Below are 23,843 nucleotides of genomic sequence, written 5' to 3'. Positions count from 1 at the left end.
CCAAGAAGTTCCAATTCCCCTTAAGTCTTTCCTCACCATATCTTCCCACCCCACTTGGGAATGACAAGCTTATCTTTTGGCTCTAGATGGTTGGTCAAAAAGGATATCCCAATCTTTCTCTCCTTAAAGCCCTAGAGAGTGGGATAGAATCACTTTTTTCGTACAGCTTACTGTTTGAAAAAACAGTCAGTCAGATGAGCATCCAAAAGGATCCGTAGACAATTCCTGTGAAAAACAAGCAACAAACTCAGAAACATACTTGACCACCGTCATCACTGTGGCCTCTGCTATTTTAGTCTTGGTTGCCGGACTTATCTTCCTATTGTTCAAAATTCTATTCAACTGTGATAAATGACCTCAGCCTTGACTATTCTAATTTTAACATCTTCACTGCATGTGCTATCTTTACTAATAATAATACCAAGCTAAGTGAGGCTATCGACTTGATGGATCTGATCGTTACACAAAACCACCTCTTCACGTTTAATTGTTCCAAGCCTAATTTTTAAGGCTATTCTTGAACCCTGGACTCACAAAACCTCCAAAAAACCATTCATTTTGATAATATTTTCATCTAGGATAAACACATCATAAGCACAATCTAAATCTAGGAAAGTTTTATTTTTCAATTTGATATTTCATGCTCTTTGTTGTTTAACCTTTCTTGGGCTTTTTTGGACCAAGTCCATCAAAATGATCCACATAAATTGGGATAAATCACAACCCTGCTTAACTCCTGATTAAAACAGCTACTAGCCTAATTGAATGCTTAACAGTAACAATGTTATTCCCATTCAAAGCACTAAACATTTTAATGAATTTACCTTTGATCAGCTCTGTTTATTTTTTGTTTATTTTGTTTTCCTGAGGGATTATTATATAGAACAAGGGGTCCTAAGAGATTGGAAAAAAGACTAATTCAAACGAATATTAAAAGTTCTAGTGTCCTTTTCATGTAGCCACGAAAAAATGGATGCGAACAAGTTCCCTTCCCACGCCCTCTTTTGCCTCAATTACAACCGATCAAAATTTTTGAGCTAGCAATTTGGTTCAGCAATGTTGAAAGATTAAACAACTTTAATTCTGGGAATTACATGACCCTCAACAACCCCTGAGAAAAGGGCTTAAAGTTATACAGTTTTCTGAGTTTTACCGTATAGTATTTGTTGTTGTGAAATATATGGATTTTAAAGGAGGGGGGAGGTCGGGGGGATATCCTACGGGAAGTTTTGGGGGGAGTTTTCGTGGTTGAATTTTAATCGGTGAAAGGGGTCATAAGCTATGTCATTTGCCCATTTTTTTATGCATAGTATTTGACATCGGGGAATATAAGGGAATCATTCGATGGGAAACTTTCCGTGGGGTAGAGGGAAATTTTGTGGTGACAATTTTACACGGAAGTGGATACAATTTTCGATATTGCTTGAAAAATGATCAGAAACCAAAACAACAGCAAGGTTTTTTTCAAATGAAAGTTTGCCGTGACTAATATGTAATATGTACTTAAAATATAAAACTTATTTCCTTCTAAAAATACTTCCGATATAAATTAAACTCCCCCTAATTGAGTATAACTCCCGTTTCAAACTTTTGTCTGAGTTCCTAAGAGAGAAAGAAAATCGCATTTTATTCTCAGCCAAATATCCCTTTAAAGTACCAAGTAAAAAAGGACGATTATATTCACTTACCAGCCTTATGGATTTTGAACACACTTTGTAATTCTTCATTTAATTCCAGACTCTTTGGTTTACAGAACAATAGAGACTCGACAGATGTAAAAAGCAGAAAAAGCTGCGGGTTGAATGGCGTTACTAATCAAATGAGATGGTTTTGAATTTCACGAAAATACTTAACAAAAATCATACGACATTGTTTTATACAAAGTTTGAAGTTATCTTATGAATGTTTAATGATCAAAATATTGCGAATAAATTATTGCAATGTCAGTCAGCATAATAATCTTATTTTTTCATTATAAAAATAAAGTGGGGAATCCTCCAACAGGAGTTCGGCCAATCGTGAAATAGTGATTAATGCTCAAAATCGGAACCCATGTTATATGATAGTAAAAGAGTACTTTTCGGGATCACTAAGAATAGAGAAATCATTCGAAGATCATTAAGAATATAGAAATGGCTATTCAATATGTACGTTTGAATTGAAAATTTACTTATATACTTACATTGCTGTATACTCAAATGTAAGTCTTAATAAACATATTATTTTTCTATTTGAGTTTGTTTTTATTATATATCTGCATCTCGCATCGTAGTAGGTAACTAGTTCAACTGTATTCCATTGGTAACGCTCTCAAGGACTTTGATTTCCTTATAACTTTAGAGGAACCTGACAACGAGTTGACCCGAGGAGTTATGGTTACATTCCTGGACTGATGGACAGGCAGATCCTAACTTATTAAAATCAACCAATATAATTATTCCCCCCCCCCATTACAATTGGCACGGTCATAAGTGGCGCAAGTACAAAAATAATCATAAGCGGTACAATGTGGCTGTAAGCGGCAAAAGTGGCGCAGACTTAATGGTGCAAGTGGCGGTGTCATTTCTAACCCACCACAGTCTCGAACCTTGATATGTCTAGTCCCCTCATTATAATTATCGTCTACGTAAAACCGTGCGGTTATGATGCTGCAACATGCGTTTCTTAAACAGCACGGACGTGCGTAAATAATAAAGGCATGAAATGTGTAGTAACCTAAGACCTCACATTTAATAATGTAGCATAACTTATGTTTAAATGATTGTTTTAAATCTTGAATAAGCTTTGAAGGACATTAAAATAAAATGTGTGCAATAGTATATGCTAAAGAGTATAATAAAAAACCTTACTTAAAGTTAAAGGTACATTAATCTCTTAATATCGTCGTTCTTCTAAAACAGTGATTTAGAAGAAATTTATCTGTTTTAGATATCCAAATGCAAATTTTATATATTTAAAATTAGTGTGATAATAATGTCGCATTGTCAAAATCAATATATACGTAACAAAATCAGTGTATTTGTTTAATCTTGTATTGTAGCATAATAGTCACCATTAATGTGCCCAATCGTATTGCTTATTTTGTATTATGACTTACTCGTTTTAAAGGACATGTGATTCTGCCTCGTTATTTTTATTCCAGGAATTAGAATGAAAGATTGGAAATCAATCTTTAAAATACGTAGTCCGGTGCAGATACAACCCAGTAGCATCTATCTTCACCATTCCTCAACCAACGAAGAGTACTTACGATAAATCCCAGACAACAATGCTAAGACGATTATTGCTGTTACCGTAAACTATCAAACACCATATTTTGAATCAGGTAACACTACCTAATAAGTCTCAGTTACCAGCATATTACCAAACTGTAGAAAAATAATAATCCTGAGAACCCCACTTAGGTTACGCTCCTGGATTGATGAACAGGGAGTTGCTAACTAATTACAATTAACCTATTTCATTATTTGCCCCCATTAAAAGTGGTGCGGTCATAAACGACGCAAGTACAAACATAATCATAAGCGACTCAAGGTGGCTATAAGCGGAGAGAGTGGCACAGACTTAATGGTGCAAGTGACGCGGTCATTTCTAATCCACCACAGTTGGCGCGGTTGTAAACTTGGAGGAAAACTTGGGAACTAGTTATGCTACGAATTTTTTTTCTTTAAATTTTAAATAAATGGATAGATACAGACTTATAACAAAAAGTGTCTAAGCCTAGAACTACTAAGCTATTAATAGAGACATCCTCTTAGAGTATCTCATAAGAGATAAGTAGTTCTCCCCCGAATAAGTTAAGTGAAAAAGTCGATTAATTGTGATTGTGTAATTTTTTAAAGTTGGTTTAATTATTTGAAAAAACCGTAAATATGTCACAAGAATTAAGTATTAATTGCGCAAAAACTGGTCATAAAATGTGTTGAAATAACAAAATCTATTTCTCAATATGATGGAGAATTAGATGTCGACAAATTTAATATCCAATTGTCCCAATTGGCCGAGATAACAAAAAAAGAGCTAAAAGCATTAATAAGTATGCTCCTCCTATGATTAAAAGGGCAGGGTTTAACCTTCCTAAAGCAAACTGAAAATACTGTGGGGGATTATGACAATTTACCAATAAATACAATAGACAAATTATTAACGGCATTCAGAGATACATTTATTGAAAATAGTTCAACAAATAAATTAAAAAACGGGACAGTATGCTTTAACCAAACACAGAATGTGAGAAAATTTGTACATAATGTAAGGGTTTCAGTTGAAGTAAAATTTGGAAAAGGTCCAGGAGAATTGTATGAAAAAATCATATTACATGCCTTTTTACAAGGGCTTACCCCAAAATTATATAGAATGGTAATATCCAAAAGTATTCAAACGTTAGACCTAGCAGTTCAGGTGACAGAACGAATGATTGAAATTGACACGATTGTGGCAAACCACAGTAAATCGAGAGTAAATAGCAAAGGCAAAACAACCGCAAGACCGTCAAGCGGGATACTCACCAATTTCTTTGCAAGGAATAATCCAGCAGTAACGAGAAAAGTAGAACACAAGAACCCGCCAGGCAGAAAACAGTACGTTTTCAAACTACTAAACCAATTAATTACGGAGACAACTCAATGATAATAAGATATAATAAGTACAATCGTCCCGGGCACATCGCAAGAGAGTGCCGTTCTACGATCAGGGCCGTAACTGATTCTTCATTCCCAGCGGCACAAAATTATGGCAACTATTTGTTCGGGAGAACAATTTTAATACCAGGGATGCAGAAGAATATAGTAGTAATCCTCCACGGCTACAATTACGCCTACCAGAACCTCACAATGTGTACCAACAAAATTTATATACACCAGACCGGCAAATGTACACAAACCCTCCCCCAAACAGACAAAATAAATATCGGTTCCAAAACTCAAATACTTGGCAAAACCAGCATAATGCAAGAATTGTATATCCCACGAGATTTAATTGAAATACAGAAAATTTGCCGAAGAAAAATACTAATTTTTCGAGAACGCGAAATGAACGGACGTTGCGAATGCCACCGACGTCGGCTCCTGGCACTTTTGTATCCGTTCCGAACCACTGTAATAATACATGGCAACATCGGCAGAGAAATGGAAATCAATTAGCCGGTGAAGTACCCATGCAATCTCTGTTGCAGGTGCAACAAATGAAATAAACCCGCAGGGAAACGCGTCAGGCTCCTCAGAAGAATAAAATGGACCAAGAAGGGGTCAAAATCCTTTATTGGTTCACTCCCAATAATAGTACCGTCTTTTAGTGGTAGTAACAATGTGTTACCTATATTTAATGATTTTTGTGTGGCAAATATTTACTTTAAAGCACTAGTCGACTTTGGCACGACTGTTAACATAATAAACTCATGCGTATATTATACGTTACCTCTGCATTATAAGTGACGGAAGAATTTTAATAATCCCAATTTAACTAGTGTAACAGGGCATAAATTAGATGAAAAAGGTTCAATTCGCATAGCTGTGAAACGGGATAATAGAATTTTCCCGATAAATTTTATAGTATGCAAGAATTTTCCGTACGAAGCCATTATAGGCACAAAATTTTTTAAGGTTAAATAAAGTATTATTAGACGCAGCGAACGAAAGGCTTGTATACCCGGCAAATTCTTCTCCCCTACCCTTTGGTGTGAAAAAGGGAAGTAGAATAAGGGAAGAGGTTGTAAGAGTGAATAGAATACAATCTTTGGAACCTCATTTCTCGCCACCAAGAGGACATTGAATCGCCATAAATTTGCCTTCCTTCCAGAATAAAGAAGTAAATTTAAATAATAAAAGGATTGAATCTGCAAAAATAAAATTAAGAGATATGCGACGTTATAGGTCGAAAAAAATCAGGGAAATAGTGGAATTATGGAAAAAAGTAGTAAACCCCAACGCGGTTCATGCGCAACCAACGTTATTGGCGGAAGCCATGAAGAAATATAGCGCCAGTCTAAATTTAATAGACAATGAAAATGAAGAAAAATATTATGGGTTCGCAATACGAAAAAAAATCCCCCCCCCCCAAAACGATTCAAAGAATTCAAATATCGCAAATGATTGAACCCGTGAATGACAAATCCGAAATATGGTTTGCGATTCCGTCGGATAGAATTCCAGAAAATTTGTTATGCGAAGAACAGATTATATCCTAAGAAAACGGAGAAGGTTTTATTTGGTTAAATAAAGTATTATTAGACGCAGCGAACGAAAGGCTTGTATACCCGGCAAATTCTTCTCCCCTACCCTTTGGTGTGAAAAAGGGAAGTAGAATAAGGGAAGAGGTTGTAAGAGTGAATAGAATACAATCTTTGGAACCTCATTTCTCGCCACCAAGAGGACATTGAATCGCCATAAATTTGCCTTCCTTCCAGAATAAAGAAGTAAATTTAAATAATAAAAGGATTGAATCTGCAAAAATAAAATTAAGAGATATGCGACGTTATAGGTCGAAAAAAATCAGGGAAATAGTGGAATTATGGAAAAAAGTAGTAAACCCCAACGCGGTTCATGCGCAACCAACGTTATTGGCGGAAGCCATGAAGAAATATAGCGCCAGTCTAAATTTAATAGACAATGAAAATGAAGAAAAATATTATGGGTTCGCAATACGAAAAAAATCCCCCCCCAAAACGATTCAAAGAATTCAAATATCGCAAATGATTGAACCCGTGAATGACAAATCCGAAATATGGTTTGCGATTCCGTCGGATAGAATTCCAGAAAATTTGTTATGCGAAGAACAGATTATATCCTAAGAAAAAGGAGAAGGTTTTATTTGGGTAACTAGCGCTCATGAAAATGATACAATTACGATAAAAAAGGGGACATGTCTAGTTCAAATCCAAGTTATCTCGGAGGATGATTTAGACAAGTGGAAAAATTCCTAAAGAAACCTAGTTAACAGCATTAATACCTCAAATGACAAATACCTCCTAACTAAATCGCAATTTTTAAAACAAATTTAACATGGTTCATATTACTGACTTGAAACTCAAGAAAAATTATGCGAATTGTTATGGAATTCTAAAGATGTGTTTTCCGCATCGGAAGATGACATCGGACTACTACTGTCTTATGAATATTCAATTCGAACGACCGGTAACCCTGTCGCGATACAGCTATATTATATACCGTACAAGCATAAGGAGTGGTTGAAAAATAAATTCACGAGTTAGAAAAAATAATATTGTACGCCCCAGTATAAGTCCGTATTCCGCACCAGTCATCTTAGTGCCAAAAAAGAATGTGACTTGAGACTTGTAGTAGATTGTATAGCCCTTAACAAGCAAGTAGTCTGTAATAAATTTCCCTTACCAAGAATAGACGAAATTCTTGACTCTATTTCAAGTAAAAACAAAATTTTCACTTCTCTGGATCTTACCCAAGGCTATCACCAAGTAAAATAGCTGAGAAAGATGTCTATAAAACTATGTTTTTTACAACTGAATGCGGTTCCTATGAATACTTACGATTACCTTTTGGACTTAAGACAAGCTCAAGCGCGTTCAGTAAACCCTTGTTACACCTGTTAAGAGGATTCAAGAATATAATTTACTTTGTTGACCATATTATATGCTTAGGTGAAAATACTGAACAACATTTAGCAACATTAGTTAAAAGGCTCGAGAAATTCAGAAAAGGCAATCTAAAATGCCGGCCTGATAAAGTAAACTTATTTCAACCGAAAATCAAATTTTTAGGAGTAGTGGTGGCTCAAGGTCAGATATCTTCAGACCCTGACAAGATAAAATGTGTTGAAAATCTTAAACCCCCTCGAACTATGAAAGAATTAAGAGGAATTTTAGGCCTTACTGGTTACTTTAGAAAATTCGTACGCAATTACGCCCAAATTGCAAAACCCCTAATGGAATTTAATAAAGGGAATTCCCAAAATATTACCTGGTCCCATGAAGCTCAAACTTCTCTAGACCGTCTCAAAAAGGCACTCACTTCTGAACCAATATTATCGTTGTCTTATTTTGAACACAAACAGTTCGTGGTCACAATTTATGCCAGTTCGAAAGGTATTGGTGCTATTCTATCTCAAATAATTCTGGTAGAAAACCCTGGTCCTCTAGGTGGACCACCTAATCAAAAAAAAGAGAAAGAGGTATATGCTATTCAAGCAGAACATTATCAAAAGGCGAAAGTAGTTATTCCACCACAAACTTAGAATCATTATCGATAATCCACCACTTGGATAAATTTAGACACTATTTAATTGGTAGTAAATTTAAGTTACGTTCAGACCACAGAAGTCTGCAATACTTGCGTACTTTCAAAAACCCCACTGGAATTCTAGCTAGATGGATTATGAAAATCCAAGACCTAGATTACGAATTTGAATATTTAAAAGGTAAACAAAATGCAACTTGCAATTACTTGAGTAGATTCCCAGAAAACATCCCGTCGGAAGCCAAGCAGAATGAAATTAATGCCATCAATGCTAAGAGTAAAAGTGAATATAAGAAAAACAAAGTCAAAGACAGAATAAAAGAAAATAAGACCAATTATTGTCCCTTATCCTTAAAAAATATAAAAAGAAATCAAAATAAGGACGAAATGTGTCTAGCACTTATTCATTATTTTGTGAACGATGATGTGTTACCAGATAAATTCAAAACTCTTAGAAAAAAAATAGATAATTTTTATTATGATCTTGACGAAGAAATCTTATGCAGAATTATGACAGCTGAGGCAAATAGAAACCAAACCTCAATAATACCTGTATTACCATAAAACTTAATAATACCTGCTTTGAATACTTTCATTCGGATATAGGTGGACATTTAGGAATAACTAAAACCTTCCATAAATTAAAACAATATTTATGTCCCGTCGGCGTTAACAAAACTTAAAGACTTTGTAAGTATGCAAAGATTGTAACGAAAAAAAACCCACAAGCTTATACTAACCCCTCAATGGGCAGAGTTCCGGTAGCAAAGTTACCCTTCGATATTGCTTCATTTGATTTATAGGGAACCAGTGGAGGCTTACCTATGTCCAACAGGGGCCATACTTGTATTCTTTCAGTTATAGATCACTTTTCCGGATTTATTTCTGCAAAAGCTTTAAAAAATTAAGGCAAATACGCTACATGTAAGGCGTTAGCGAAATTATTTTTAAAATTTGGCATTCCTAACAAGATAAAAAGCGATAATGGAAGTAATTTTGTTTCCAAAGTAACGAAAGATTTAATGAGTTTTCTTAACATAGGGAATTTGATGACATCTCTTTATCATCCACAAGCTAATGGTAAAATCGAAAACAGAAATAAAATATTTTCGAATGTTTTAAGCATTTATACAAAAGACAACAGGAATGACTGGGATCAATTCCTACCCTATTTGACCATCATAATAAATACAGCTTTGTCAGAGACAATTAAAGAAAGTCCTTTTTATATGTTATTCGGTCGCGACTTCAGAATACTGTATGATGATATTGTTGAGTCCCAACAATATTGTAATAACACGGAGGATTACAAACAAGAGTTCATATATAGAATGAGAAAAACTTACAAGATAGTTAGGCAAGAGTTGGAAAAATGTAAAATAAGCCAAGAGCTAAGAAACCTACCTAAAGTTAAGGGGAAAATAAATTTTAAGATAGGAGATTGCGTCTACCTAAAGAATGAGTCAAAGATGGAAGGCAAAAAACTTTCCAATAAATATTCTGGACCCTATAGAATAATAAAAAACTACGATAACGATTTTACTTTTTAAATGGAAAACCCCGACAATGGAAGAACTTATAAGGCACATATAAGCCGAATAAAAAAAGCCAAATTCCCAAAAAGATGGGTATCGCTACCCTCATCTACCGATTTGTCAGACGCGGAAGATGAGCCCCCTAGGTCAAGGTTGGCTGAGCTAAAACCCTTTAATTTCAAGCAAGATTATTTTGAAAATGATAGTGATGAGGAAAACTTTGAAAAATTATAGCTATGAAAAACCTAGTTATTCCTAAAAGAAAATATTTATTACAAGCGAGAATAAAACCACCAAAAAGTCCAAAAAGCTCATCATAGGAGAGTGTAGGAGAATTAGATTATACAATTTCCCCGAAAACTCAATTTTTTCCTGATAGAATATCTACCCTTTGTTCCCCCAAAAGTTTTCCAGGCGATATGGTTTCCCCAGCAACCCCAATAGAGAAACTCTGGGCAATATTATAAAGAAAACTCCTCCCAAAGATTCGATTAAAATAAAACTGCAAGAAGCTATGGATTTAATAAATTTATCCATAAAAACGAGGCAAAGTACACTGCCTTAGAATCAAACTCCCAGCAAGGAGAATATCACGACATAACCGTATCCAAGGTTAAATCCAGAGAATGGTCTTCGTGGAGGGAAAAACTAGTGCAAAAAATGCCTCATCCCCCTGAAGAAATGACATTTAAACAATGGAGGCAAAAACCTTTGAATCTTCTCAGAGCTCTCAAGAGTTTTTCAAGTCTCCCGAGTTGAAAACTCAAAACGAGGAATTGGAGAATAATCCTTCTACTTCCAGAGGAAAAGAAATTTACGAAGGAAGGGTAGGCTCTATCTCAAAAACCCAAAGTTCCACTACCAAGAGGTCTATTGCAGAATCATTGGAAACCAGTTCTGAAGAGTCTGACGGTGAACCAGACCAGATGGTAGTTAAAGAAACAGGGAAATCAAAACCGACCTCAGCGGCCGCTTATGCGAAAGAAACAAAATTAAATGTTCAAGAATGGTTGAAAAAATAATATAAAAAGTTTGATCACTGGCAAAACATAAAAAGAAAAAACTGCAAGAACCCTAGTAACGACACAATCGGGTAGAATGGTTAAAAAGCCTGATAGATGAAAATACCCCTAGTTAATGCAAAATCAAAAATGCTATTGCCACGGGAACTTGCGTATTCCTGTCGTAAGGAGATTGTGCCCAAAGCCATCAACGAATAGTATTTTTTTATTATTCTTGGACGGAGGTGGGTATCAAATCCTTAACGAAAATCAACTTACAATTCTTCAGAAATAATACACAAGTAAATTCGAAAGCATGAGAGTAAATTCACCAAGTCAATATAAGTGAACGTATAGTGGTATAAGTGAAATCAAAATGTCAGTGACTAATAAGAAAGGCCGAGGTAGGAAGCTCGTGGTCGGCTGATGATGACAAGTGGTGTTTAAAGTTCTATTTGGCACATTCTTCCAACCGGGTAGCCCCCTTACGAGAAACAACTATACTTCATCAGGAGTGACCGATAAACCCCCTTTCCCCCTTCCCTATTGAGTGGTCTTGTCAAAACTAAAGTAAAGAATCCTCATGTTGTAGCAAGTTTTGGGTGAAGTTTGACTCAAGATAACGTTGATTCTGTTTTGAGTCACTAACCCACACCTTTACTTAGATAATATTACAAAAATTGCTTGTGCAAAAATTGCGTAGCTATAAACTGATCATTTTCAGATCATGACAACAGAATCAAGGCCTATCCAAAAGGCGATAATTGATACCGAATTTATTACAATAATGAACGCGAAGGAAAACATTATATACTCGGCGGCTATGTTGGTGGTTGATGAACAAGGAAATCAGATATATCCAAGAGAATGGAATTTAACCTACAATCTTAAAGGGTATGCACCCCACACTTTTAAATATGGACTAGCACTCGCGAATACCCCTAAATATCGCTCGGCTAGAGGGGAACAAAATATAGAAAAAGAAGTGCAAAACAACTTGGTTGTTTACAATTGACAATAAAACATTTACAAAGGAATCTTAATATTAAATATTTTTACTCTAAGGGACCCACTCAAGCAGATCTTTTACTTCTTGACAAATGTCGTTCTCCAAAAATTTGCTATAATCTAGAGAAGAATCCTCGATGTGTCAAATATGAAGGCATACATCACCCTTTATTAGGAATCCAATATTATAAACAATTTTTATTCGACCCTGAATCGGAGGAATATAAATCCCTAGGTAATAAATTATTTCTGAAGCGTAAAAAAACTCACCAAAGAAAAAGAGACGCCTATAAAATTAATAACAAAAAAATTAAAAGAAGACTCTAAAACTCTAAACCTAAAGAAAAGAGAAATGAAAACTAAGACCCCAAAAATTCTAACCCCCTTAGGAACCGCGATAATAACAAGTTATCTTAATTTCTACTAAAATTTATCATTCGTTAAAATTAAAATAACACATTTGCTGATACAAACTGATCTCTCGCGCATAGTCATTGCTGGCAAAGCCAAAAATTGGAAAGAGATAACCTAAATGGAACGTTGCTAACTCCACTAGGTAGAATATTAATTTATTAACAAAAAACCAAAAAAAAAATGATAAAATTCCCCAGTTGCCCGCAATTAACTAAACCAAATTTAACATCAGAAACATTACGTTTTATTTCTCCAAGGTGTTTTCTTGCGCATAAAAAAGGTCATAGTATGAATAACATAAATAAATCATTGAGCGAATATGTATTAGTGAAAGTAGTAGAGGAACTAAATTTCACCAAGCTACATTTCATCCTAAAATCACCTAGAAGTCCCCTGAAAGATAGAGTAATCTTGAGAATGATAGCAAGCTTAGTATATCATAACCTTATTACACGGACAATGTTAACAACAGTAGAACCCACTAGATTAGCAGCTACCATGGCGTTCAGAATTCTCTTACAAAATATTCCAATGTTAAAAAATCCTCTCATTGTAGAATTTATCGCAGAAAACCTATGGCAATCTCAAGATGAAAATGGTACTACTACCATTTGGTCCCTTAGATTCCTAACACTATTAATAGATCGAGGGTATAACCTACTAAATTGAGGAAATTTCCTTAAAATGTTGTATAAGAACTGCTGGAACTTTGATGGCTTCAACTCTGAAGTAAAATCCAACACGTTGGAAGTTACCGCGTGAGATTATAATGACATAAAGAAAATTACATTAGATTTCTTTGAAGAAGATGAAAATTTAGGATCCAAAGTATTCCCTGGTTTTGAGATTATTGTACGTGAACAAAATATTGTATTGCGTCACATATACAATTTATTTTTAGAGTAGTAAAAGTCATAAATAATTCACTTTCCGTAGTTGAAGGATGTTGCAAAAAATTCATGAATATGTGCAAAAGAAAGTTTAACGAATATGTAAAAAAAACCTAGACCTCCCGAACGATCTGTTTGTCTATTTGATGCACTTAGACACAGATAAGAATAAAAAAAATAACATAGTGTTTTAATTGAATCTCCTCAGCATAAATGTGTCATCATGGGAAGTTCATCAACTTAATAGAAACACGCAAGTTGCTACCGAAAGATATGTCAATATTAAAATTGAATGTAAATGAACATGGGAAGAATTGGGTATACAAATAAAATTATCAAAGTAATGCCCTAAATTATAAATTCACAAAATAACACCATAACCTCTATTTTCAAAATTTTTCCTTCTCAAAAAATACTAATAATAAGTGAATAAACATTAGTAAAATAGCATATATTTTACGCAAAGTTAGAAGCATGCATTTACCTCAATGCTAAGTGTAGTAACTCTACAAGGTCTATGTTAGGTAGTTATAAATAATAGGAATATGTAACTATGGGATAAATTAATCCCATATATAAGAGTTATCTTGTTTTAGTGTAAACCCTAATAATTCTAGTTATAATGACAATAATAATCTTCTTAAAAGGTTTATAATAAAAATGGGTTACCAACGTATTTATATATTATTTACTTAATGAATGAATAGCTTACAATAAAAAACAAATAAATATATATCGCTTTTGATAAAAAAATAATATAAAATTAGGTAGTATAGTAATTATTGACTAACCCTTTAAGGTATGTCACAACCATTCATAAAGGCTTATCACAACCAGAGTAAAGCTAAGATTTCCATTAGCATTCTAACCCTAAGATGTAATTCATAAACAAAAATTCTATATTACGCTTACAATTCAGTTTTATTTGGCCAATGCCATAAAACAGTTCAAAAATTAAATTAATATAATAAAATAGCCCAAGCTAAAAGTTAAAAAGCCCGAACTAATTTGAAAAAATAAAATAGTAAAGTAAATGAATTTTGCGAAAATAGGTAAAATTGATAATAAATTAATTCTAGAATCAAACAAAACGATGAGGCTAAAGAATGTCATCATAATCCTCGTTGTTCACGCAGCAGCCCAAGATATTGTAAAGCATGGAGTAATATTTAAGCATGAAAATTCATTGCTAGCCATCCATAATGCATGGAAAATGTTTATGAAATTGGACCCCAAACCCTTCGAAACCTTGTTCCAACAACTAAAAAGACTTGAGAAAAATACAAATGAACTCAAAGAATCGATATTTCAATTCCTAAGATCGGATAAAGGATTACAGACTAGTAAAATAATGCACAATAAAGATAATAAAGAGTTCCCAATTCCAGTTATCCCAAAACTAAAATCAAAATTCGTAATAGATGACTTTGATAAAAAAATGGTAGAAATTGACAGGGCACTAGGAACCAGCACCAAAGAAGACAGAAGGAAAAGATCAGCCTATAATATTGAATATTTGTCGAGAAACGTACTGCAATGAAATCCATGGAAAACCCTAAATTATTGACTACAAGAAAAGAAAAACTCTATGACGGAAATTACGCAATGCTGAACGAACTACCAAGCCTATGGACTTTTCTCAAAGAATTATGGCAGAGTCATGCCAAAAACAATGGCACTGAACAGACATCATCTTCACTAGGAAAAGAAAATAGCAACAGATCCCTGAGAATACAAGATACCAACCTATAAGAGTAAGACAAATCAAGAAACAAGCTCTCAAATACCCAACAAGATTATGAATATACAAATCCCACAGAATGAAATGAAGAAGATATCACGACAATCACACCTAAATATGAGACCCCAGCCAAAGAAATACAGTCTTCGATGTCGGAAGCAACGGCAAACACAGTGTCAGAATTGATCGAGATTAGTGGAGAATCACCTAGAAATTCAACTATTGACTTATCTAAAACCTACGACATTTACAAAATGGACATGATCAACAGGGCCCTCATTTAAGCATACCCATTTTTTGGGCAAAGTCTTTATAAAGGAAAGAGCAAGAATCCCAGTAACGCATACCGAGATACATACGATAAAAGTACAATGGCATAAGCCCGAAGAAAAGAAAAAAAATTTTGAAAAAGAGGAAGAAGATAATTAAGTACATAAGAAATGTTGGACAATAGACGGCAAACGTACATACGCTAGACTAGCCATGGCCAACGAGCTGACAAAAGAAGGTATTGGACCATTACCTGAGTTAAATGAGAAAAACGCCCAGAAAGTATCAACTCATCAAGCCTTCTTAATATTATGCAGACAAAGATTACAAGCCTTATTTGAATTATTTAACACAGAAACCCAAAAATTAAAACAAAGTACTATAAGGATTTTTGAAGTATTCTTTGGAAGAAGTAAATACCGAAGGTCTACAAGCCTAATTCCCATCATTTGAGAATTTGCCTCTCTTCTTTTTTGGTTAACAACAGAGGAAGAATTAAACATCCTGAGGGAAAATGTAAAAAGTTGAATAATACCATGAAATGATATCTAAGAAAATCTCAAAAACTGTAAATGTAATAAATTATTTAAGGAAAGAAGTGGATCGTGTGGTGACAGACGCAAGCCCACTCGATATAATTACCATGTCACTACAAAATCTAGCAATAGATGTTAGTAAGTTCAAATTCACATTATTTGCCCTCACTGGAGGAACTTTGTCATACGACCTAGTAGATCCTTCTAACCTGAAAAGTATCTTAGACGAAATAAAAACGCACCTAACGTTTGGCTTACATTTACCCAAAGAGCCACAAGTATCAAATTTATTTCTTTATTATACAAAATTAAAAGTCCAAATCCCGGAAATAAATGAACAATTATTCGCGGTAGTTACGATTCCATTGATAAATCAACAATCCATGTATGACTTCTACTAAATTTCTACCTTCCCCGCTAATATAAAAAAGACAAACTCGTTTATGACTATCAAACCCGAAGCTGAATATTTACTTATTGATCAAGACAGAAGAAAATATGCCTTAGCTAAGCCAAAAGACTTAAAAGAGTGTATCATTCAAAAACCTAGTATGCCAGCTTACGTTACCTGTTTATAATGTCAAATCTGGATCTTGTATGTTGGATATATTTTTAAAAGACACCCAACAAGAAGAAATCCCTAATTCTTGTGAAGCTTTAATAGGAAGTACTAAATGAGAAATATTCATACACCTTAGGAAAGATCTTTGGTTATTTTCTGTTCCAAAAGAACAAGACAAAACAAATTTTGCCTTGTTATAATAATACTGAAAGAATCGATCCAAGTTATAGAACCGAATTGCTATTAAACGATGTAGGTACAATAACCATAAAACAAGGATGTCGACTTGTAACTAAAGAGACGACGGTTCAAACGCCGTTAATAACCACAAGCACAAATATAATAAGTCCTAAAATTACCAGTTTTAAGGCAATCAACCTGTCGTACACTATTCTCAATATAGGTAGTGAGGAAATGAAAACCTCAATACGGTCCAAAATAGAAAAGAATAAAGGAACATTACCGCTTTCAAAAATAAGAGAAGCATTAGATTCCCAGATTCCCCTATTTACTAATGAAGACTAAAGATTAACGTACGTGGAGAATAGATACGGATTATTCTCAACCAATTGCTGGTGGAACATACTACTGACCATATGTTTCGTATTCGCGATTTCCTTGACTATGAGAACCTTACTAACTTTTAATTATGGAAGGATTTTGAGACTAAATGGCAAAACCCAAAGGAAGAAAACGGGGAAACGACTTAAATGCAGAAGTTAAACCCGGAACCCCATGGAAACGTTTAAGCCAAGAAAGAGGGAAGACATTAGAAAACGAGTGGGTATAGAGGTCCTGACTCGCCCTTGCTATGTCTAGTCCTCACATTGTAAGTGTTGTTTACGTAAAACTGTGGAGTTACGAAGCTGCAACATGCGTTTCTTAAACAGCATGGACATGCGTGAACAATGAAGGCATGAAATATGTAGTAAACTAAGACCTCAAATTTAATGATTTAGCGTAACTTGTGGTTAAATGATTGTTTTAAATCTAATGTAGAATCAAATAAGCGTTGCAGGAAATTAAAATAAAGTGTGCGTAGTGGCGTATACTAAGGAGCTTAATAAGAGACCTTAATTAAAGTTAAAGCAATCAATGTCTTACATCGTCGTTTTTGTAAAACAGCTTAGAAGAAATTTCTATGTTGTAGATTTCCCAATGGAAATTTTATATATTTGAACTAACATGATAATAACATCATTTTGTTAAAATCAATATGTGTGTAATAATATCAGTGTATTTGTTTAATATTGTCTTGTAGCGTAACATTCACCATTAAATGTACCCAATCGTATTGCTTATTATGTATTATGACTACTCGTTTTAAAGAACATATGATTCTGCCTCGTTATTTTTATTACAGGAATTGGAATGAAAGAATGACCTATTGGAAATCAATCATTACAATACGTAGTCCAGTGCATATACAACCTAGTAGAATCTATCGTCATCATCCCTCAACCAACGAAGAGTTCTCACCATAAATTCCCGGCAACGAAGCTAGGACAAAAATTGCGGTTACCGTTTGATCGTTGTTTCCTCGATCGAAAACCATATTATGCATCAGGTAACACTATCTAATAAATCTCAGTATCCAGTGCAATACCGAACTATAAAAACATAACAATCCTGAGAACCCCATCGATCAGCATAAGATGCAAATGCATAAATATCACCCTTTATAATCCTTATGGACCCATATACCATATAACTGTATGGTTATGATATTTGATGAATCCAATCCATTTACATGTCGCAAAGTCATGCGTTGAATCCCCTTCGACCGTTTCTCGGGATCCATCCTTTCACATCTATAAAATAGTCGAAAAGTTCCTATCTCTGTTATCCCGTAAATGTTACGAAATAGTTTCTGAAGAATGGACCTGGAAACCAACCACTGAATTACAGAAACCAAAAGTAATCCCAGTGACTAATCCCTGAGTGACAATATACTCCTCCCGCAAGTTAAAGACGATATGCTGAAGAAGACACTAAAATTTCATGTCAACCCATTCCAAATCCAAACACCAATTCCCCTGTGATTAACCAAGGAATCACCGCCAAAGCTAATAGATACAAGCCATGCACTAAGAATTTTATACGAGAACTATAATCTCTAAGTGCTCGAACGAACAATTTTATACGAGAAACATATTCTCTATGTGCTTTAAAATATCCCAAGAATGAAATGCTAAGAAGAAAACCAACCCATCTATTACCAACGCAATCCCAGTGTTAAGCCCCTTTACGATAAAGCACCTTATGAACTATCCAAAAGCAACAGGTGAGAATGACCTCTGATATCAAAATTCCACACACCTGTACCTGGAAGTATCATATCCCGTTTGAGAAATTAGAGAAAAACCTTCGTCCAAAATGAACAGAGCCATGTTCGAACACTTTGTGAAGAAACTGTACTGTAAGTGTTTTAACATTTTTTCCACAAGATGAAATGAGCGAAAGACATCAACAACAGAATAAGTGAGTACGATAAGGACACGTAAGGTGGTGAAATAGGTGTGAATTTGCATGTATCACATTTTATTAATTTTGATAACTTAACAATTTCGATAACTTATCATTAGTATTACATAACGAACATTCCCAGTGAAAGTGTTTTAATGTTTACCAGTGAACGTGGTGAACATAATATTGTGTGTTTGAAATCGTTCTATATATATATATATATATATATATATATATATATATATATATATATATATATATATATATATATATATATATATATATATATATATATATATATATATATATATATATATCCATAGTTATTATCCATAATTATCCCATAGTTAGCGTAAGATAAAAAACTTATAAAAGGTGAACTTTCAAAAAAATCTTATAGTAATAGTAGAATAGTCCCAACCACACAACACATTTCCCATGATAATGTTTATGAGGTTTGAAATGTAGGAGTTATATGTGTTAGATGTAGAAAAAACAAAAAAAAATCTTTTGTGTAGTAGCTAGGCTGTAACCGTAGATAGTCTGAGTCCGGTAGAGGAACCTTAGAAAAGGATATATAAAAAAATTCCAAAAGTTATACATAAATTTTTTTTTAATCACTCCTGATTAAGCTTAAATAAGGTTTAAAATAATACAATATCAATTAAAGTTGTATAGGAAAAATAGCAAATGAATTTCGAAATACTTTAAAACCCAAGGGCAAGCAAGTCCTAATGACGGGATGTCATTAAATAATGGGAAGGGTAATATGTACCGTGAATAACATGTAATATGTACTTAAAATACGAAAAAATTATTCTCCTTCTAAAAATACTTCCGGTATAAATTAAACTCCTCCTAATTGAGCTTAAATTCCGTTTCATACTTTCGTCTAAATTCCCAAACAGAGAAAGAAAAACCGCATTTTATTCTCAGCCAAATATCCCTTTAAAAAGTACCAAGTAAATTAAAAACCAACTTTATTAGAAAATCAAACAGTATTAATAAAACCAGACTATTTTGATTTGAAACCTACTATTTGCATAAAATTTATGATTTGTGATGTCTACATTTTTGCATATTTTCCTTTTAATAAAGCTGGGATTTATTCATTTTTAAAGTTAGTTTGGACTTGGTTATGTGCATGCACGTAATCTACACTAAATTAACCTTAAAAATGAATAAAACCCAACTTTATTAAAAAATTGGCAAAAATGAACCCACTTATTAAAGAAAATTGAATATTATTAATGAAATCAGATGTATTTTAAAAATAGATGTTCTTATTTCTGAAAATAAAACCCAACTTGATTAGAAAATCAAATATTATTAATAAAACCAGACATGTACCTACGAAAGGCTAGGGAACCTAGCACAGAAAAGTCCAAAATATCAAACTAAACATCCCAAATCATGACTTTCATGCAACACTCATCTACGAAGGGTTAAGAAACCTAGCTAAGAAAATATTATGAATAAATTCAGATGTATTTTAAACTGGGATGCTCATATTTCTCAAACTAAAACCCAGCGTTATTTACAAAAATATGCAAAAAAGTACCCAATTATTAAAGAGAAATTAAATATTATTAGTAAAATCAGATGTGTTTTAAACATGGATGTTCTTATTTCTGAAAATTAAAACCCAACTCTATAAGAAAATCAAATAATATTAATAAAACCAGACATACAACTACGAAAGGTTAGGACATCTAGATCAGAAAAGTCCTAAATTAACCTTACTAAATTAACCTTAAAAATGAATAAAGCCCAACTTTATTAAAAAAAATGCAAAAATGAACCCAATTATTAAAGGAAATTAAACATTATTAATAATGTCAGATGTATTTTAAAAATGGATGTTCTTTTCTCTGCAAATTAGAACCCAACTTTATTATAAAATCAAACATTATTAATAAAATCTGACACACACCTACGAAAGTTTAGGAAATCTAGCTCAGAAAAGTCCAAAATAGCAAACTAGACATCCCAAATCATGAGTTTCATGCAATACACATCTACGAAAGGTTAAGAAACCTAGCTAAGAAAATGCTATTAATAAAATCAGATTTATTTTAAACTGGAATGTTCATATTTCTGAACACTAAACCCCAACTTTATTTAAAAAAATATACAATAATGAACCCAATTATTAAAAGGAAATCAAATATTATTAATAATGTCAGGTGTATTTGAAACAAGGGTGTTCTTTTTTCAGAAAATTGAAACCCAACTTGATTAGAAAATCAAATATTATGAATAAAACCAGACATACGTCTACGAAAGATTAGAAAATCTAGCTAGGATATGTCCAAAATAGCAAACTATACATTCCAAATCATGAGTTTCATGCAACACACATCTGCGAAAGGTTAAGAAACCCAGCTAAGAAAAAGTTATTAATAAAATCAGATGTATTTTAAACTTGGATGGTCATATTTCTGAAAACTAAAACCCAACTTTATTAAAAAAAATATGTAAAAATGTACTCAGACATACACCTACGAAAATTTAGGAAATCTAGCTCTGAAAAGTCCAAAATATCTAACTAGACATCCTAAATCATGAGTTTCATGCAACATACATCTACGAAAGATTAAGAAACCTAGCTAAGAAAATGTTATTAATAAAATCAGATGTATTTTAAACTGCGATGTTCATATTTCTGAAAAGTAAAACCCAACTTTATTCAAAAAATATGCAAAATTCACCCAATTATTAAAAGAAATTAAATATTATTAATAAAATCAGATTTATTTTAAACATACATGTTCTTATTTCTGAAAATTAAAACCCAACATTATTTTAAAATCAAATATTATTAATAAACGAAACAAACACCTACAAAAGGTTATGAAATCTCGCTCAGGAAGGTCAAAAATAGCAAACTATACATCCATAATCATGACTTTCATGCAACATACATCTATGAAGGGTGCAGAAACCTAGCTAAGAAAATATCATTAATAATTCCAGATGTATTTTAAACGAGGATGTTCATATTTCTTAAAACTAAAACCCAACTCTATTTACAAAAAAATCCAAAAATGTACCGAATTATTAAAGAGAAATTAAATATTATTAATAAAATCAAATTATTCTAAGCATGGATGTTCTTATTTCTAAAAATTAAAACCCAACTTGATTAGAAAATCAAATAATATTAATAGAACCATATATACACCTACGAAAGATTAGGAAATCTAGCTCAGAATAGTCCAAAATAGCAAACTAAACATTCCAAATCATGAGTTTCATGCAATAAACCCCTACAAAAGGTTAAGAAACATACCTAAGAAAATGTTATTAATAAAATCGGATGTACTTTAAACTGGGATGTTCATATTTCTGAAAACTAAAGCCCAACTTTATTTAGAAAAATGTTAAAAATGTTAAAACTATAAAAACATAACAATCCTGAGAACCCCATCGATCAGCATAAGATGCAAATGCATAAATATCACCCTTTATAATCCTTATGGACCCATATACCATATAACTGTATGGTTATGATATTTGATGAATCCAATCCATTTACATGTCGCAAAGTCATGCGTTGAATCCCCTTCGACCGTTTCTCGGGATCCATCCTATCATATCTATCAAATGGTCGAAAAGTTCCTATCTCTGTTATCCCGTAAATGTTACGAAATAGTTTCTGAAGAATGGACCTGGAAACCAACCACTGAATTACAGAAACCAAAAGTAATCCCAGTGACTAATCCCTGAGTGACAATATACTCCTCCCGCAAGTTAAAGACGATATGCTGAAGAAGACACTAAAATTTCATGTCAACCCATTCCAAATCCAAACACCAATTCCCCTGTGATTAACCAAGGAATCACCGCCAAAGCTAATAGACACAAGCCATGCACTAAGAATTTTATACGAGAACTATAATCTCTAAGTGCTCGAACGAACAATTTTATACGAGAAACATATTCTCTATGTGCTTTAAAATATCCCAAGAATGATATGCTAAGAAGAAAACCAACCCATCTATCACCAACGCGATCCCAGTGTTCAGCCCCTTAACGATAAAGCACCTAATAAACTATCCAAAAACAGCAGGTGAGAATGAACTCTGATATCAATATTCCACACACCAATACCTGGATGTATCAAATCCTGTTTGAAAAATTAGAGAAAAACCTTCGTCAAAAATGAACAGAGCCATGTTCGAACACTTTGTGAAGAAACTACATTGTAAGTGTTTTTAACATATTTTGCACAAGACGAAAAGGGCAAAAGACATCAAAAACCGAATAAGTGAGTACGATAAGGACACGTAAGGTGGTGAAATAGGTGTGAATTTTCATGTATCACATTTTATTAATTTTGATAACTTAACAATTTCGATAACTTATCATTAGTATTACATAACGAACATTCCCAGTGAAAGTGTTTTAATGTTTACCAGTGAACGTGGTGAACATAATATTGTGTGTTTGAAATCGTTCATATATATATTTTTTTTTTATATATATATATATATATATATATATATATATATATATATATATATATATATATATATATATATATATATATATATATATATATATATATATATATATATATATATATATATATATATATATATATATATATATATATATATATATATATATATATATATATATATATATATATATATATATATATATATATATATATATATATATATATATATATATATATATATATATATATATATATATATATATATATATATATATCCATAGTTATTATCCATAATTATCCCATAGTTAGCGTAAGATAAAAAACTTATAAAAGGTGAACTTTCAAAAAAATCTTATAGTAATAGTAGAATAGTCCCAACCACACAACACATTTCCCATGATAATGTTTATGAGGTTGGAAATGTAGGAGTTATATGTGTTAGATGTAGAAAAAACAAAAAAAAATCTTTTGTGTAGTAGCTAGGCTGTAACCATAGATAATCTGAGTCCGGTAGAGTAACCTTAGAAAAGGATATATAAAAAAATTCCAAAAGTTATACATAAATTTTTTTTTAAGCACCCCTGGTTAAGCTTAAATAAGGTTTAAAATAATACAATATCAATTAAAGTTGTATAGGAAAAATAGCAAATGAATTTCGAAATACTTTAAAACTCAAGGTCAAGCAGATCCTAATGGCGGGATGTCATTAAATAATGGGAAGGGTAATATGTACCGTGAATAACATGTA

General features: G+C 32.9%; 1 protein-coding gene across 1 annotated transcript in view; it reads left to right on the top strand.

The window, feature by feature from the left end:
• The first annotated feature begins 10,437 nt into the window (after positions 1-10,437).
• The window catches only part of LOC148948192 (3-hydroxyanthranilate 3,4-dioxygenase-like), a 72,008-nt gene continuing 58,602 nt past the window's right edge, over positions 10,438-23,843 (top strand). The window contains exons 1-2 of the mRNA XM_089094552.1: positions 10,438-10,671; positions 11,809-11,986. Coding sequence (XP_088950678.1) covers positions 10,438-10,671; positions 11,809-11,986 — 412 coding nt within the window. The remainder of the gene's footprint in view (positions 10,672-11,808; positions 11,987-23,843) is intronic.

This window comes from Artemia sp. Qi Xiang Cuo, chromosome 9 (genome assembly GCF_049724085.1).
Source record: "Artemia sp. Qi Xiang Cuo chromosome 9, ASM4972408v1, whole genome shotgun sequence".
Taxonomy (NCBI): Eukaryota; Metazoa; Arthropoda; class Branchiopoda; order Anostraca; family Artemiidae; genus Artemia; species Artemia sp. Qi Xiang Cuo.
This window is presented reverse-complemented; position numbering and strand designations above follow the sequence as displayed.